Source organism: Gallinula chloropus, assembly GCF_964237585.1.
Source record: "Gallinula chloropus genome assembly, chromosome: 2".
NCBI classification, from domain to species: domain Eukaryota; kingdom Metazoa; phylum Chordata; class Aves; order Gruiformes; family Rallidae; genus Gallinula; species Gallinula chloropus.
Window position 1 is genome coordinate 75,683,811 of NC_140086.1, and position 16,248 is coordinate 75,700,058.

The 16,248-nt window shown below is 43.7% G+C and overlaps 1 protein-coding gene across 1 annotated transcript; it reads right to left on the reverse strand.

Annotated features, from left to right (window-relative positions):
• Positions 1–10,132: 10,132 nt before the first annotated feature.
• On the reverse strand, positions 10,133–14,932 carry MED10 (mediator complex subunit 10). Its single transcript, XM_084259986.1, has 4 exons — positions 14,791–14,932; positions 14,450–14,533; positions 12,173–12,275; positions 10,133–11,015 (listed from the first exon to the last, which is right to left on the reverse strand). The coding sequence occupies exons 1-4, from the start codon at positions 14,916–14,918 to the stop codon at positions 10,920–10,922; spliced, it is 411 nt and encodes a 136-aa protein (XP_084116112.1). The 5' UTR covers positions 14,919–14,932; the 3' UTR covers positions 10,133–10,919.
• Positions 14,933–16,248: the final 1,316 nt, after the last annotated feature.

The window sequence follows — 16,248 nt, forward strand, 5'->3', positions numbered from 1 at the left end:
CCCTCAAGGGCTGTTCCCAGCCATGCCATTAACAAGATTTACTCTGTGATGGTTTGGGGTTTGTTCCTGTCCTCCTTTAGCAAGGTCGATCGGTTGCTTGCAGAGAGAAAGCATTGGTTACGGTGAGTCGTTGCTCTGGCAGCTCAGATCAGGTACATAACTGATACAGCTTGCTCATAAATTTCACAGTCATAAGGTTTAGTTTTCAAGTTATATCAGAAAGACAGTGTCTAACACCTGTATTTGGCCTTTACCTGATTTTTAATTAAATGTCATAACCTCGCTCAAGTTTAATAAGTCAGTCTAAGAAACTTTATGGTTTCCAATATTAAGAGTTTTACAGGAATGTAGTTGAGTAGGCTGGTAGGATGATAAGATGACCTTGCCTCTTCTGGCTGTATATGTAAGAATTTTCTAAAAGATTCTTTATCTTCTTTCTAATTCTTTTGATTTAACGTTTGCAGTTACTCTGGTTTTGTAATTTTTTAATCCTACAATAAAACTCAATCATGGTGTTGTATGAGAGTTAAAACCATGTAAAAAACCCAACCAATTTGCATATTCTCTCTGCAGCAATGGGGCAGCATCTTCCTTTGAAACACACTGTTCCTTTGAAATTAGCAAGCAATTTGCTGGTCAGCGTGCCAAAATGAGAAACGGACAGTAAATCAATGCCTGTGCTCACATCCCTGGGCAGCTCTTGCAAAAGGTGCAAAATTAAACAAGATTTTTATTCGATCCTATAGAGTCAATTCAGACAAGCAGGAGAATGGGGTGATATTGTCATTTCTGCAGGCAAATCTAAATCCTCCCTCCTGCCCTTTCCGGTGCTGTCTCAGAACCGTTGCAAAGACAACTGCTATAAAAATGGATTGGAGCAATGTTTTTGCCTGTCCTTCAAATTCAATGTCACCTCTCCTGAAATAATGCTGGCTGTGCAATGTTTTTTTTTTTTTCAGTAGCCAGGCCCAGAAGATGAACCAGCTCCAGTAATTTGCAGCAATTTATAATTATTGATGAGTCTCTAGGCTGCCTTCTTTGAAGGGAATACGTACCAAATTGGCTAGGCATTGATTATTAGAACTGTCTTCAGCCCCTCTTATTCTGCTGGAAACTGGACAAAATTGTATGGAAAGGGTTCTGCAGCCTTCTAGCTCTTCAGCTTAGCAGATCACTTGCAGAAAAGAAACTAGCAAAATTGTTGTAATTCACCTCAATTTTTAATAGGTCTCTTGTGCTGTCACTTTAATCTGGATGAAATTACTAAAGCCTGGACTGAAGAAGCTGTTGGAGCTGCAGCATGACCAGAGCTTTCTGATGAACGTGCAATACAACTCCACAAAGTCTATATATTTTCACTTATAAAAAATATGACTGATTATAAAACATAGAATTATTGTTCAAAATAAGAAAGTCTCTCAGTGCCTACATGAGAGAATCTTGGGCACAGCACAGTAGGGTGGCTAATTCATCAGAATCTGAGAGATGCACAGTTCCTGGCTGCGTGCAGCTGGGCAGCTGCATACCTGTATGTTTAAATAACGTTTTTATATGTATTCACATATAATTGCTCAAATGCCTCTGAGGCTATTTATTTATTGAAATGACTGTTTGTAAAAGCGCAGACCATGCCAGTTTCAGCCTTTACATATTCATTTAAATGTGTCTGTGTTTACTTGAACAGCCCCGGAGTGCAGCATAGATAAGAAAAGGAGAAATGCCATGGCAATAAGATATCATTCCTTTTCCTGTCCTTCTCCAAACGCATTCAGTCTAGTTCCCCAGGAAGGTTACAGGGGTGAGGTGACATGATATGATATTGAAAGTTAGTCCATTGGGCTGTTTTAAAAGTAAGATTAATTTTATATTGGTGGTAAGAGGACTCTAGGCTGGAGGATCCCTGTGCAACGGAGGATGTCTGTTAACTCCCCCAGTTTAACACTGACTCTTAAAAAGCACAGGTTCCTGACGCAGCAGAGAAGAAGAATAAAACACTCCTTGTTGTCCTTTGCCATACTGTATAAAAGAGGATTTTAAAGCATTCTGTCAGTGTTGGCAAAAGACAATTTCATCCTCTGAAAAAATACCGGACAGTGGTTTACATATGAGGTCTGAACTGGCACCTACTTTATGCAAATGTCTGTTTAAAAGCTGTTTTTTTCCTTAAATACTGTATTTTTGGATAAATAAAGTGTGTGCAGAAATCATTGTAGGACAGGAATCTAACCTGCTCAACTACACTTCTAAAATGTTAAAGAGGTACTTTTCAATCATCTGGGAATAGCAAAAGCAAGATTATATATGGGGCACAGCACAGATTAGAGAAAAGCTAACACAGCTTTTGGTACAGGGAAGGCTTTACATATCTATAGGGGACACTGTTGGAGCTCTCTAAAGGTGAACCTGAGGTTTTTTTGGATGTCAGTGATGCACAGACGAATTGTGTTTGGATTCCTTGATGGCCTTCAGCAAGATCCCCTTTGAAAGAAAACTCAGGTTTTTAAAAAAGGCAGAAATGAAAACTGGAAACAATTGAGAGAAGAGTGGCAAGTGTGATCTGAAGTATAAACCAGCTTCTGTATGAGGAGCAGCTAAACAAAATAGCCTTCAGCCTGGGGAAAAAGGGGGGCATATTATAGTGATCTCTATAAAACTACAGGAGATGCCTGCTCCCTCTGTCTTTTTGTGCAAGAGCTGAGAATGACATTAGTGGACATCTCTTCACAAAATACAAATAGACGCTGTGGAACTCCTCACCATGGGACTTTATGGATATTAAAGACTGAAGAGTTTCAAGATGCAGCCCAGCGAATTCACGGAGGGGGGAAAAAAAACCAACAACCCTGAGACTTCTAAGGCTCAAAGGTAATATTACATCAGGATGAAGACATCCTCACATGCTGAATCAGTAGTGGCAAGGGGAGCAGGCACAGTCGTCACCTGTGTAACTGCCACATCCTTCTGTGTCACAGTTTTCTCCATCCAGGAATCCTCTCTTCACACGTCTATCTTGTTTCCTCAGGCCATTTGTGTTCCTCAAATAATAGTAATAATGTAACAAAGTTAGGAGGAACAGCAACATTTCCATGATGAGCTTTATAACTGATTGGCTTGTAAAACTGGGAGCCCATAAAGTGAAAGAAGTGGTTTTTACTAATTGCTTCCTCCCTTTTGCTTTCACCAGAATCTCGGTGAGTTCCAGCACGTAATCAAAACGGTTCTTTCCTCTCCACTTGATCAAAATAGAGCTTCATTGCTGAGCTGCAAATTAGATTTTTCTTGCAAGCTTAATGCTCTGCAAGCATGACTATCAACCTCTAGAGATGACAGAGCCCGCACATACGCTGAACAACCTCAGGAAGTTCATTTGCATACAGGCAGAATTTCTGTCCAAGAAAAACGCACCTGTGAAGATGTGCGTCTTCTGCAACGCGTGGCGTAAGCAAGGAACTTCCCAGGCTGAGTGAAAAGCAACAAAAAAGAGCTGTCACACAATTTTTGCCTATTGTACTCTGAAAACATGTCTAGATTTGGAAGTTTTTCAATTTCCTCAATTTGAAAGATTATTTTTTCACATCTCGTAAATAAGATGTTCTGTACCACTCAATCCATCTTTTGTTTTGTTGAATAGCAGGCGCCTATCCAAGTATTCATCATTTAAGTATCATAACCTAACAGCTTGCTGGAGCCCTGTGTCCAGATCTGGGGGCCCACAATACAAGAAAGACGTAGAACTGTTGGAGAGGGTTCAGAGGAGGGCCACGAAGATGGCCTGTGGGGAGAGGCTGGGGGAGCTGGGCTTGTTCAGCCTGGAGAAGAGAAGGCTGTGGGGGGACCTCATTGCAGCCTTCCAGTACCTGAAGGGAACATAGAAACAGGACGGGAATCATTTAAAAGGGTAGACAATGGCAGGACAAGGGGGAATGGATTGAAGCTAAAGGAAGGAAGGTTTAGATTAGATATTAGAGGGAAGTTCTTTACAGAGAGAGTGGTGAGGTGCTGGAACAGGCTGCCCAGAGAGCTGGTGGATGCCCCATCCCTGGAGGTGTTCAAGGCCAGGTTGGATGGGGCCCTGGGCAGCCTTGTGTAGAACCAGGCCTGGAGGTTGGTGACGCTGCCTGTGGCAGGGGGGTTGGAGCTCTATGATCCTTGGGGTCCCTTCCAACCCAGACCATTCTATGACCAGAAATTAAATAGTCTTAGACCAAGTAACATTTCATGTTCAATAAGAGATCTATTCAAAGCCATTTTGTCTGCTGAAGCTTCTTGGGTCCTGGGCTTTTACCAGGAGAGTCTCTTGAAAATATATTGGTAAAATGTAATAAAATAATAGATAATAGTCTATTATTTAAAAGGTAATAATACGTTGAAACAAATAATAAGCTTGAAGATGGAATTTCTTATATATTTAAATGATAATCTGTCACTTTAGCAGTGTGTTTTAAGGTGCCTATGGGTAAAACATTTTCCCTACAATAATGGCACTACCAGTGATTTTGGTGACAGACAATTATATGTAAGCTTCTTTTTGTTTACGGATGAGGATTGAAATTTCCCATGACAGTACAGAAGTGGCTTGGTATATATCATTATGTCTATTTAATCACGTGAATTTTGAATCCTTAGCAACATTCCACATAAAAGTTTATAGATGTCGACAATTAACATGAAAAGTAAATGCTATTTTTTGCAGGAGAAGTGATATAAATATGGCCCATATTCCCACAAAGTACCTTGTTAAATAATGCAATGTGACAATAATTTCACATCGCCTTTTCCCAGATTATATATAAAAGTAGCTTCATCTTCCATTGAGGAATATTTGGAGAAGTTTGTTTGGTATAATGACCAAATTAGAAATACCAAGTAAATTAGATTCAAGTCAGATCTTTAGGAATGGGAATATTATGTGCTATTTCTCAGGATGTAAGAGGACTTTTTGGGAGAAGAGGAGGATTGTTGTGAAAATCTTCATACTGTGCAGGAAGATATTTCTTTTTTTACTGTCTACATTTCATCTCGTCGAGACGAAATGCAGTCTAGTTCTCAGCATGAAATGTGTCATAATACAGAAAACACAGATTCCTGATTTGAATTAAGAATATTAAAAGAGCAGTTGCAGAAGTATCTTTGCAGTGTGTGCCCCTCCATTATTGTAATTAAGACAATATACAGAAGGATGTGAAGTGTATGGAAGTAATTGGAGCACACGCCGTGAAGTCAGTGTTGTCAGAGCAGGGCAGCTACTCGTGTCACCTTGACGCTGTCCTCCGCAGAGCTGGAAGGACATCTGGCAACTGCTCAGGAATGCTGCAGCTATTAATCATAGTGAAGTAAGAAATGGCTTTCTGTTGAAACATGAGAATCCAGAAACATTCTTGGCAGCAACGTTTCTCTTTTATTAACTTGCTGTTAAGCTCAGTATGTGGAACACTCCTTACACACTTAAGTCTTCGTTTACATAATTTACCTTTTAAACACATCGATTTAGAGAGGTTTCAGTAAAACTTCAGTTAGTAGTTTCTAACTGATCCAGTTAAAAATGTCAAAAATCACTCAGGGAGAACAGAAACCACCCAATGTATTTATCTTCTCTATTTCTGGGATCATAGGAGAATCAAAGATGAGATTGCAGAGTATGTGGGGTAACTTTGTTGGGATCATACAATATGCACTTTCAGTCACTTGGGAACTGCATTCATCGAAGGAAGTCATTTATAAAAACATCACTGTAAAATATTCACAGTATAAAATATTTGTGAAATCATCCAACCATTGTCACCAGCAGTACTTTTATCAAGGAACTGATTAGAAAAGTGAATGAATCAGAACTAAACCACTCTACCTAGAGTGATTATTTTTGCATCAAGAAACTTTCTTCTGAGTGGTAGGAAACAGATTGCCACAGGAGCACTGGTAGCTCTTAGTCTCAGAACTGGCCAACAACCGGTTCTCCTTGATCTGCATTAAAAAACAAACCCTTAGCAAGAGCTATGAGTCAGATATACAAACAGCTGAGGAGATGCAGCATGTAACTCCTGTAACAGGTATGTCTCTACCTGCCAGGCTTCACCTCTTTGGGTGAGGCGTTCTATGTGGGGAGGCTTAAGCAAAAAAAGAGATTTCAAGGATGGAGGAAGGCTGAGCACGCAACTGCTTCTACTTCCAGTGGAAAAAAGGGGCAGACAGGATGCTGGACCTTTACAATTTGCAGTAAAATCCTTTGCACCTTCTTGACCAGTTTCTTTTCAAGCCAGGACAAAAGGATTTTATACTGTCTTTGTTTATCCCAAATGGAGTATAGGAGCACTCTCTCCATCTTAAAGAGGCATGTGCCCAGCAGCATTATCTAACACCTCTTCATTTCATAGCGTATATGGTAAGGATAATGGTTTTTAAAAATCAGCAACTGCCTATAATTCTACATTCCCTGTTATTTCCAAAGCTAACTAAAATTAACAGATACACTTGACATTCTGAACACTCATAGGCTCTCATACCTCTCTTCTAGATAAATTTCTATTGCCTTATAGTATTTTAGATGTTTTGTTGCCCAGCTGATGTTATTTTCAAATAAAATTCTAGATCTCCTCCAATCAGGCAATCTAGGTAACAGAAGGGGGCAGAGCAAAGTTGTAACATTCTCCTTTAACAGTTGTCCTGCAGGTTAGCACCTAAGGGGAGCGCAGACCGCTCCGATTGACACCCGTGCTCCTCTTCAGAGACCCAATTAACAAACCAGAGAAAAATTGGATTAGGTTTTTGTGTTCCATACGCAACTGGAAACAGAAAGCCCTATTTTGTTCTAGCAATTCTTGTTCTGCACTGTAAAGTCAAAGGCTCTTAGTATGGCTACATCTTCTTGTCTAAACCAAGCATAAATTACATCAGCTACCTCTCTTCCACATGATGCTAAATACAGATTGCCTGTGGCAGTTGCATCAATATCACTGTTGCAATGACTAGCCTAGACACAGCAAGTGCAGCAAGGATAAAATTATAGTATGAAAAAGTGTCACAACTTTAGAACTGGAGTTAAGACATGAAATCCGATTGTTCTGCTTTTTTTTTTTCATCGTCATTCCTCATGTAGAGATCCTCCAAGCCAAAAAAAAAAAAAACAAAAAAAAAAAGGTTTCTTACACAGACTCCCCACAAAACACTTGCTGCTGGTATCCCATAATGATTACATCATCTATAAGGAACATAATTCCCTTACCATGCAGAATCACAGGACAACAGGGGTTGGAAGGGACCTATGGAGATCTTCAACACCCCTGCAAGAGCAGGATCACCTAGAGCAGGCTGCACAGGATTGTGTCCAGGCAGGTTTTGAAAACCTCCAGAGAAGGAGACTCCACAACCTCTCTGGGCAGCCTGTGCCAGGGCTCTGTCACCCTCACAGTAAAGAAGTTTTTTTCATGTTGAGATGGAATGTCCTGTGTTCCAGTTTGTGCCCGTTGCCCCTTGTCCTGTCACTGGGCACCACTGAGAAGGGTCTGGCCCCATCTTCTTGACACCTAACCTTTAGATATTTATAAGAATTAATCAGATTCCCTCTCAGTCTTCTCCAGGCTAAACAAACCCAGTTCTTTCAGTGTTTCCTCATATGAAGATGCTCCAGTCCCCTCATTATTTTAGTGTCCTCCTCTAGACCCTCTCCAGTAGTTCCCTTTCTTTCTTGAACTGGGGAGCCCAGAACTGGACACAGAACTCCAGATGTAGCCTCACCACTATGTTTACCATGACCACTTAGATAGCCAGGGGCTGTATACGGTCCACACATTGTCTGTAAATCACCTCTGTCTGAGCCAGGGAAGCCTGGGACTTCTCCCATCAGCAAGCATGGACATCAGTGCTATGGGGGTAACCATCTACGCTGTGGCCAGTGGTGGGCATTTAATTTATTAACTAATGACAACAACAACAGATTACACACTTATATCACACACCTCTTGCATTTATTAGGGCCCTGTGTCTGTAGGGGTGCTCCCCTACTGCTCCTGGCTGATCTCTGGATGCTGCTGGAAGCTATGGCCAAGCATTGCAGAGGCAGACTGCAGACCTTCAGCCTTCCTAACATCTCCTGCACCCAGAGCAGTGCCAGCTCTGCAAACTGTTCGGAGGGGACCAGGTGGGGATGTGGCAAATTTATCACTGGGGCACAGCTAATTGTCCCTGCCCCCTCAGGGACATACCCAGCAGGCATCTGCTGCTCAGCAGTTACAACATCCCAGCCTCCGGCTGCATCACATCCCATATGGGCCAGGGCAACCAGAACACTGCTCGAGCACTCTGATGATTTATTCATTGCTTTTAGGCTGTTTTAGGGGAGGGGACACAATGGCTCAGCTGTGCCAAGGCTGCTGTGGAGCCCCAGCAGGGCTTCATCTGGCTGCTGATGGGCACTGCTCAGTTTCTGAGCCTGGCTGCAGAAACTGGGTAGGGAAAGCGACTCCTTACTGTGCAGCAAAGGTTAGAGCTGACCATCAAGGAGGAGCCAGCCTGTTAGACCTGGGAGTCCTGCAGAGTGGGGCAGAGAGCACACCCGTGTGATTGCAGGAGCCCAGCTGCATTTTGCTCCACCTCCCCTGCTTACCCCCCCTTGGAAGAGGGGAGCCTGTGAAGGTAGGTCTCATAACCTATGAAGCCAGAAGCACTGGCCCAAAGGGACAAAGTTGTTTTAAAAGGTCCACTCATCCAGCACAAAATAAGACAGAAAAGAATACTTCATGTTTTGACAAAATATTCTTCATTAATGCCCACTAAATACGATTAACAATTCTTATAGGATGGAAGAGTGAGACATGGAAGGAAATGCAGAGCCTGAGGAAGATAGTTCCCTTTATACTGCAAATTCATTGTTAAATGCTGGGATTCAGAGTAATCGCTGTTAATTTGAGTAACAATAGAATACAACGTGAAATAAAAACCCTACTGTATCTTTACAAAACAGACCCTAGAGGCTACTCTGCTTTCAGCTTTGGAGGCACAAGAGTTACGATTTGTTAGAATCCTCTCCAGCTCCCATTCCTTCTGCAAAAATCAACTTGCTCAACTCCCTCTGATAACGTTGCAGCAGCAGCACAAGGCCTTGCTGGCGTGTTACAGGGCTGGCAGAGTCAAACCCATGATCTGGTGCCCATCATCAGCAGAACACAGCCAAAATCGAACAATCAATGCTTCACAAACGAAGCAAGTGCAGAGATTCAGGCCCTTGGTGCAGCATTCCCAGAAGGGTGATGGTGTTGCAGTGGTAGCAAGATGAAGAGCCTTTTCCACAGGGTACAGGAGATGATACATGCATCAGTGCTCATGCAGCTGGGACAGAAAGGATGCTTACTGGAAAACTCAGCTAATCTCAAGGGCTTCCCACACAGAGTCCCTAAACACAGAAAAATCACAGGTTCCATGAACAGACTTTCTCTAACACCATCCTCTGCCCCAAAAAAAGGAAAAAAAAGAAAAAAAAAAAAGAAAAAAAATCTTTTCTTTCCCTACCCTGCTGGTCCTCTTACCAGGTAGAAATTGGGAGGGCTGTGGAGAAATGCTTCAGCTGCTGAGCAGGCAGAGGGCAGCTGTGGGGCATTTATACACCACACAGAAGTCGGTATATTTCTGTTAAGGAAAGGCAGTTTTCAGCACACACAAAAATATTCAGTATTTAAAAAAGTTACATTTTCAATTCTGCACCATGTTTTTATGTTGAAGGAACAAATGCTCTTTCCAACAAATCCATAGGAGTGGCCCTCTCCTCCTCACCTCACCTTTTCCTATCAGCATCCATACATTACAAGCTAACCTGATCCATCATTAGTTTTTACAGAGTATCTATAGCACAGAATATAAATACAGAAAGAAGACATTAGCTCTGATCTGATCAACACAAAGCTGGTCACCTTATTTCTTCTCCTCCTGCTTCAAGACAGGATTTTAGCCCCCAGCCTTTCTGTACTCACAAACAAGAAGTGATCTGAATCACGGAGCTGCAGATACGTATTGATAGGGAAAAGCCTCTAGAGATCACCCAGCCTGGGCCCTGCTCCAAGCAGAGCCAACTGCTAAGTCAGACCAGGCTGCTTAGGGCCCAGGGCAGGAGAGTCTTAAAAACCTCCGAAGGTCCTAACTCCCAAACAGGGCACTACACCACCTGCTAGGAAGAAAATTGACTCTATCCTAGATAAAACCAGGACATACCATTAATTGTCCAGAGAGCAGCATACAACAGAAAAGTGGTAGAATTTAGGGGTGTTTTTTCCAAATTTTTATTCAACAACTTGCTTACAGAAAGTGAAGAGAATCAAAAGAAAAGCTTACATTAAATACTATACAAAGTATTAACACAGTTGAGGAGCCAGGCCCCGAACACGCTCACTTTCTCTATCCTCAGCCACCTGCACTGCAGCTCTCACAGCTCATTACAACACAACAGGCTCCTGTTCAGTAGAATTTAGCAAGATTAAAGCAGTCAACTGTTTGCATTGTAATAAAAAAAAGAGTTTACAAATAAAAAATACATTTATCTTACAAAAAAAAAAAAAAGAGATAAGCCCACAATCCTGAAGCACGCTTTTGAGAAGACAAAACCCATGACACTCTGCTCTGGAAATGCACTTTGTGGGAAAAGCTGTGTATCCATGACCTGCAGTTAATTACCTCTCCAAAACCTTTCAGGAAAGGAGAAAGAGATTACCACAGGAAGATTCAACTGCAATGTTTGAGTAAGAATCTTCAGGGAGATTCAGTGGCTTTTAGACCAGAACCACCACCAATCCTCAAGGCTCCTTTGCAGTCCATTGCTGCCATTTTTAGTACAGTTGTTACGAAGGCTTGGATTCCCCCCCTCATCAATCAATCTTTCTATAAAGAGTGGTGCCAGTTGACGGAGTTGACGTTTCTTAGAGTTATCACAGGCCACCTTAAGGAGGAGGATCTTCTCCTCTGATAGCTTTGTACTTTGCCATGTCTTCTGGAAACACCTTTGTCAGTTCTTGAATTAACAGACTTTTAAATTTCTGGAAAAAGAAAAAAAAAATGTATGTATGTTATCTGCATCACTTATTTGAACTTCATCAAGCAATCTCATGCGCTGAACAGAAACGTTTGCATACAACACAGGTCTACATTCCAGTAGTACCCAAAAATACCCCAAAACTACATGCAAAACCCACAGAAACCTATGTTTATAAAATACACAGAAAATGCTCAAGTGAAACCTGCTAGGAAAGCACCAGGAAAACTAAAACTTTTTAGTTTCCCCACAAATTAAGTAGCATTTTCACCCAAGACATAAAAAGTAGTTGGACCTCTCTGGCAAACTCTGGTGCATCTAAATCTGTTTGATCTTATTAATGCAAAGCTGAAAAAGGGCCACGTCCTCTTGATTCAATATGGAATCCGCCCCCCACCTCCCAAAAAGGGACTCACACCTGGCTTAGAAATATGTCATTCTTCCAACAACTTCCACAAGCACAGATCACATCTGAAGAAAAAAAAACTTACAACATACAGAGACACCTCCACATTCTGCAACACAATCTGCTACCCACCACATTAATATTAAGTTGAGGCAAAGAATGTTCTGAAACACAGATTCCCTTCTCATATCTCACTGAACTTCCTTTTCTGATTTTATTTTTTTGGCAGTAATTCCAGCAGTGACAGTGTGTAGCAGAATGTTTAGGTTCAAACTAGATGAAAGAACAACTTCAGAATATCCAAGTTATTTTATAAAGATTAATTCATGCTCATACAGCACATTTGACAATTCAACACACTACGATCTATTCAAGACAGAAGAAATACCCCTTCTGTTTTACTCATTTCTAAGCTTATGCGCATCACACTTACAGATCTGTAACAATGTGAAGTATTCATTAGTATTCAAAATGAAAACAAAACAATAAAATACCTGTAATGCTACATACACCTTCAACCAAAATAAAATCATAGCGGGAACTGCACCTCCAGTTGTGGGGTGAGTTACAAGTTTGTTTTCCAGAACAGGCTGTGTTTGCATCAGTTAAAATACAGGGATGCAGAACAATCCCTAATGCAAATCACCTGGTAAGAGACTTCAGTAACTGACATACTGACCCCCTCTCCGCGTACAAGAAAATAAAACCTTCTGAAAGACATTATGACATCAGTACTTTCACTGTTCCATGTTTACCTTCATTGTGTCAATTTTCCCTTTTACTTGCTCATTTTTAGCCAGGGCTCGTTCCAGACACTCCTTAGTGTAGAGCTGAGGATTGCGGCCTTGATCGATGTATCTGGAAGGAGAAGAGACACCAGCTGAATGGTCACAGTCCAAGCAGCACGTTCTCTGCGGCACAGAGCGACTCACCTGCTGTCTTTTTGCTGCTGATGTTACCTGAAACATGCATTTTCTCAACACGTGCAGTTTAACTCAGTGCTGTGCTTTTATGTGGCAGGGTTCTGGTGGAAGGGGGATGCTACAGGGGTGGCTTCTGTAAGAAGAAGCCAGAAGCTTCCCCTAGGCCTGACAGAGCAAACATCACCTGGGCTCAAGGCCAGATCTGCCACCGACCAAGGCCAAGCCCATCAGCGATGGTCACAGCGCCTCTGGGAATCTCATTTAGGAGAAAAAAAAAACTGAAAGCAGATGCTTTTTGCTACTAGAGAAGGGACTGAGAAGATGTAAGAAACTATGCAGGCACCAAAGCCAGTGAAGAAGGAAGGGGAACAGGTACCCCAGGTGCTGGAGAGATTCTCCTGCAGCCCGCAGAGAAAACCACAGTGGAGGAGGTTTACTGGGTGTGGCTTGTGACCCTGTGGAGGACCAGGCTGGAGCCAGTCTGGACTTGAGAGACATTCTATGATTTATGACTGCACCCATAGCAGTGACCCACACTGGGGCAGCTGGTGAAGAGCTGAAGCACCATGGGAAAGGATTCAGGTTGGAGAAGTTGGTGAAGGACTGTCTCCCATGGATGGGACCCCACAGTGCAGCCGAAGAAAGGTGTGAGGAATGAATGCCCCCTTCCCCAGCTAAGAAGGAAAACAGCTCGTGAGGAACTGAACAAAACCCCCATCCCCATCTCTCCCTGTGACACCTGGGGGGAGAAGGAGGAAGATAAATCATAGAATCATAGAATTGTAGGGGTTCATGAATAAAGTTGAGTTTGCAAAGACGGGAGGAGTGGGGCAGGAGGAGCTTTGAGATCTGGTCGCACTTCTCATTACCTGACTCTGGTCTTGCTGTGCAGTGTAATCAAAGTTTCCTCTCCTTTATTTAATGCTAAGTCTGTATTCCCCATGACACCAATTGTGTCCTTACCTCGGCTCCTAAGCCTCTCAGTATGTATTTTCTCCCCTGTCCAGCTGAGAAGGGAGTGAGAGAGTGGCTTTGGTGGGCATCTGGCCTCCAGCTAGGGTCAAACCACCTCGTTCAGCCATTTTCAAAAGACTGTTAGAGGAGGACTAGGCCTTGGCCAGCAAACAGCTGTCTTGCTATGCTGTTTTAAATTGTTGTTTCCTTTTAAAAAGGTACAAAAGGCAAACAAAAATATAAATACCCAGCTCCTCATACGCAATAAGGGCACATGAATGAAGAAAGATGGTCCTTTCCCAAGCAACTGGTAGGGCAGTAACCCTTGAAGTACCTTAGTTGGCAAACAGTGAGCACATCAGAAAGAGGCACCCAGCAATTCAAGGATGAGGAAGAAACACGCATACCACAGTAAAAATTAGCTCACTTGTATTGGTAGACACATAAGTGTATTTTTGATTTGCAATATACGTCTCAGACAAAGGGAAATGCCATCATTGAATAATGCAAGCAGAACACTTAAGACCGACATCACAGATTTACGGACAGAGTGAAAGCCCAGCTAAGAGAGTCCTGTATAGCCAGTAACACACCAGAATATAGCAAGCCAATGACATCTCTGTATTTATAAGAAACACTAGAAAGTTAACCTGTCAACTATATCATAAAGTATTTCTTGTATAGTTCTCCCTCCCCATTCATGATTTTATTTTTAATGATCTAATTCTCTGCCAACATGAAGACTGCTGAAATTGAAAGTAAACATCCAATTTACCTGCCAGATGTATTTTCACATGCAACTCTACTTCCTGATTCTAACCCAGTGCAAAAAGCATATTTCCAAAATGAAAGGTTACTGAATCACCAGATTCAGCAGAATCCATATTACTGCCTACAGGCAACGCAAATTAACAAAGGAGAAAAAAAAATCTGACAGCAAGTGTGTAATTTATCAGTTTGTCACGTTTCTTACCCTTCCACCTCCTCACAGGCAGAAAGTACGTCATAACTCCTGCCTGCTCACATTCTCATGCAGCATTCCAAAGACGGAGCTTAAGAACCCAGCAGTCCTCAGTGAAAACACCGCACTGCAAGGACACGCTACCTCAAATCACTGACTACAGCACCTCCCCTTCCAGACACAGAGTTACTTACTCAAAGACTTCCAAGGGCACGCTGATATCGTGAAGCTGCTGCCGGCATTTGTCGATATCCTGCAAGCCCGTCACCATGAAATTCCTGTGAAGAAGAAGACGGGTCGGTTTTAGCCAAAAAGGGCCGCACTGCCCTACCCCTAACCCCGGCTGCCAGGCCACCGAAACGAAGCGCAGCGACAGAGACCCATTCAACGCTTCGCTACTGCGGAAGGGCGACAGAACCGCCGGCCAGGGCCGCCGGTATCCTGAGGCACCAGGCTCGGGGGTGGGGAGCGGCAGGCAGGGCCCCGCCGCCCGGCCTGGCAAGGGAGGAGGGTGGCGGAACGGCAAGCCCCTCACAGTTTCTGGTTGAGGCCAGTCTGGCTGCTGGGCTGGAAGTCGCTGACGATAATGCCGAGCTGCCGGATGTTCTCCACGAACTTCTCCAGGTGCTCCTCCAGGGAGTCGAACTTCTCCGCCATCGCCATTCCGCCCGCCCGCCGCTTCCTTCCGGCCGGCCGGCCGCGCATGCGCGGGCGGAACAAGGCGGAGCGGCCGCGGCGCGCGGAGCGTGCCGCTCTTCAGGCCACGCCCCCTCCTCCCGCGCGGGCGGGGGAGCTGGCTCGCGGACAGCGGGAGCGTGCCGCCGTTATCTGTGCGCGCGCGCGCTGCGCGGGGCCGGCGGGAGTGTGAGGGAAACGGCTTCGGGTCGGAAGCCGCCCCGCGCTGCACGAGTCGGTGTTTGTGGGTCTGGCGAGGGCGCGGCGGCAAACGGCGAGAGACATTTGGGGTAACCAATAGAGAGTCACGAATTAGCGGCTTTTATTAATGCCAAGGAGCTGGGTTATGACGATGTGGATCAGTCAGCAGCCTTCGGCAGCCACAGTTTTCCTCCCTTCCTCCCTTCCCCGTGTGACATCTCCAGGAAGTTTCTGTCAGATCTCGGGGGAGTGGGAAGCACACGACGCCGTTAGTAACATCTTCAGAAAAAACTGCCAGCACCCTTTCAAAGCAGCGAGGTTTGTAGGCTTGCTCCTAATTGCTATGGCCCGCCAGACACAGAGACATGGAATCACAGAATCACCTGGGTTGGAAGAGACCTTTGAGATCATCGAGTCCAACCCCAGCCTAACCCTGCTTCGTCCAGCTCTAGACCATGTCCTCAAGCACAACATCCACATGCCTTTTAAATACCTTCAGGGATGGTGACTCCACCACCTCCCTGGGCAGCCTGTTCCAATACTTCACTACTCTTTCAATAAAGAAATTCTTCCTGATATCTAACCTATATAATCTTCCCTGATGAAACTTTAAAACATTTCCTTTCATCCTGTTGCTTGTAATCTGAGAGAAGAGACTCTCACCTCTCTACACCCTCCTAGCAGGCAGTTGCAGAGAGCAATAAAGTCTCCCCTCAGCCTCCTTTTCTTAAGGCTAAAAAGCCCCAGCTGCTCCAAACCCTTCACCAGCTTCATCACCCTTCTCTGGACACGCTCCAGCATCTCAACTTCCTTCTTGTAGTGAAGGGCCCAAAACTGGACACAGCACTCAAGGTGCAGCCTCGCTAGTGCTGAGTATAATGGAACAGTCACTTCCCTGGTCCTGCTTGCCACTCTATTCCAGATACAGGCCAGGACTGCTGCGTCTTGATGTGTCTCTCTGACTTCTTAAAAAACAGCCTTTCCTACCTGTCCACTCCTACAAAACATCTACAGTCAACTCCTGTTTGCAGTTTCTTTGGTCAGTTAACCTCTTCTTTGTGCTCAACAAACAACTCATACTTTTAGACCATCATTTGGAATATCTCTGCCTTTGAGT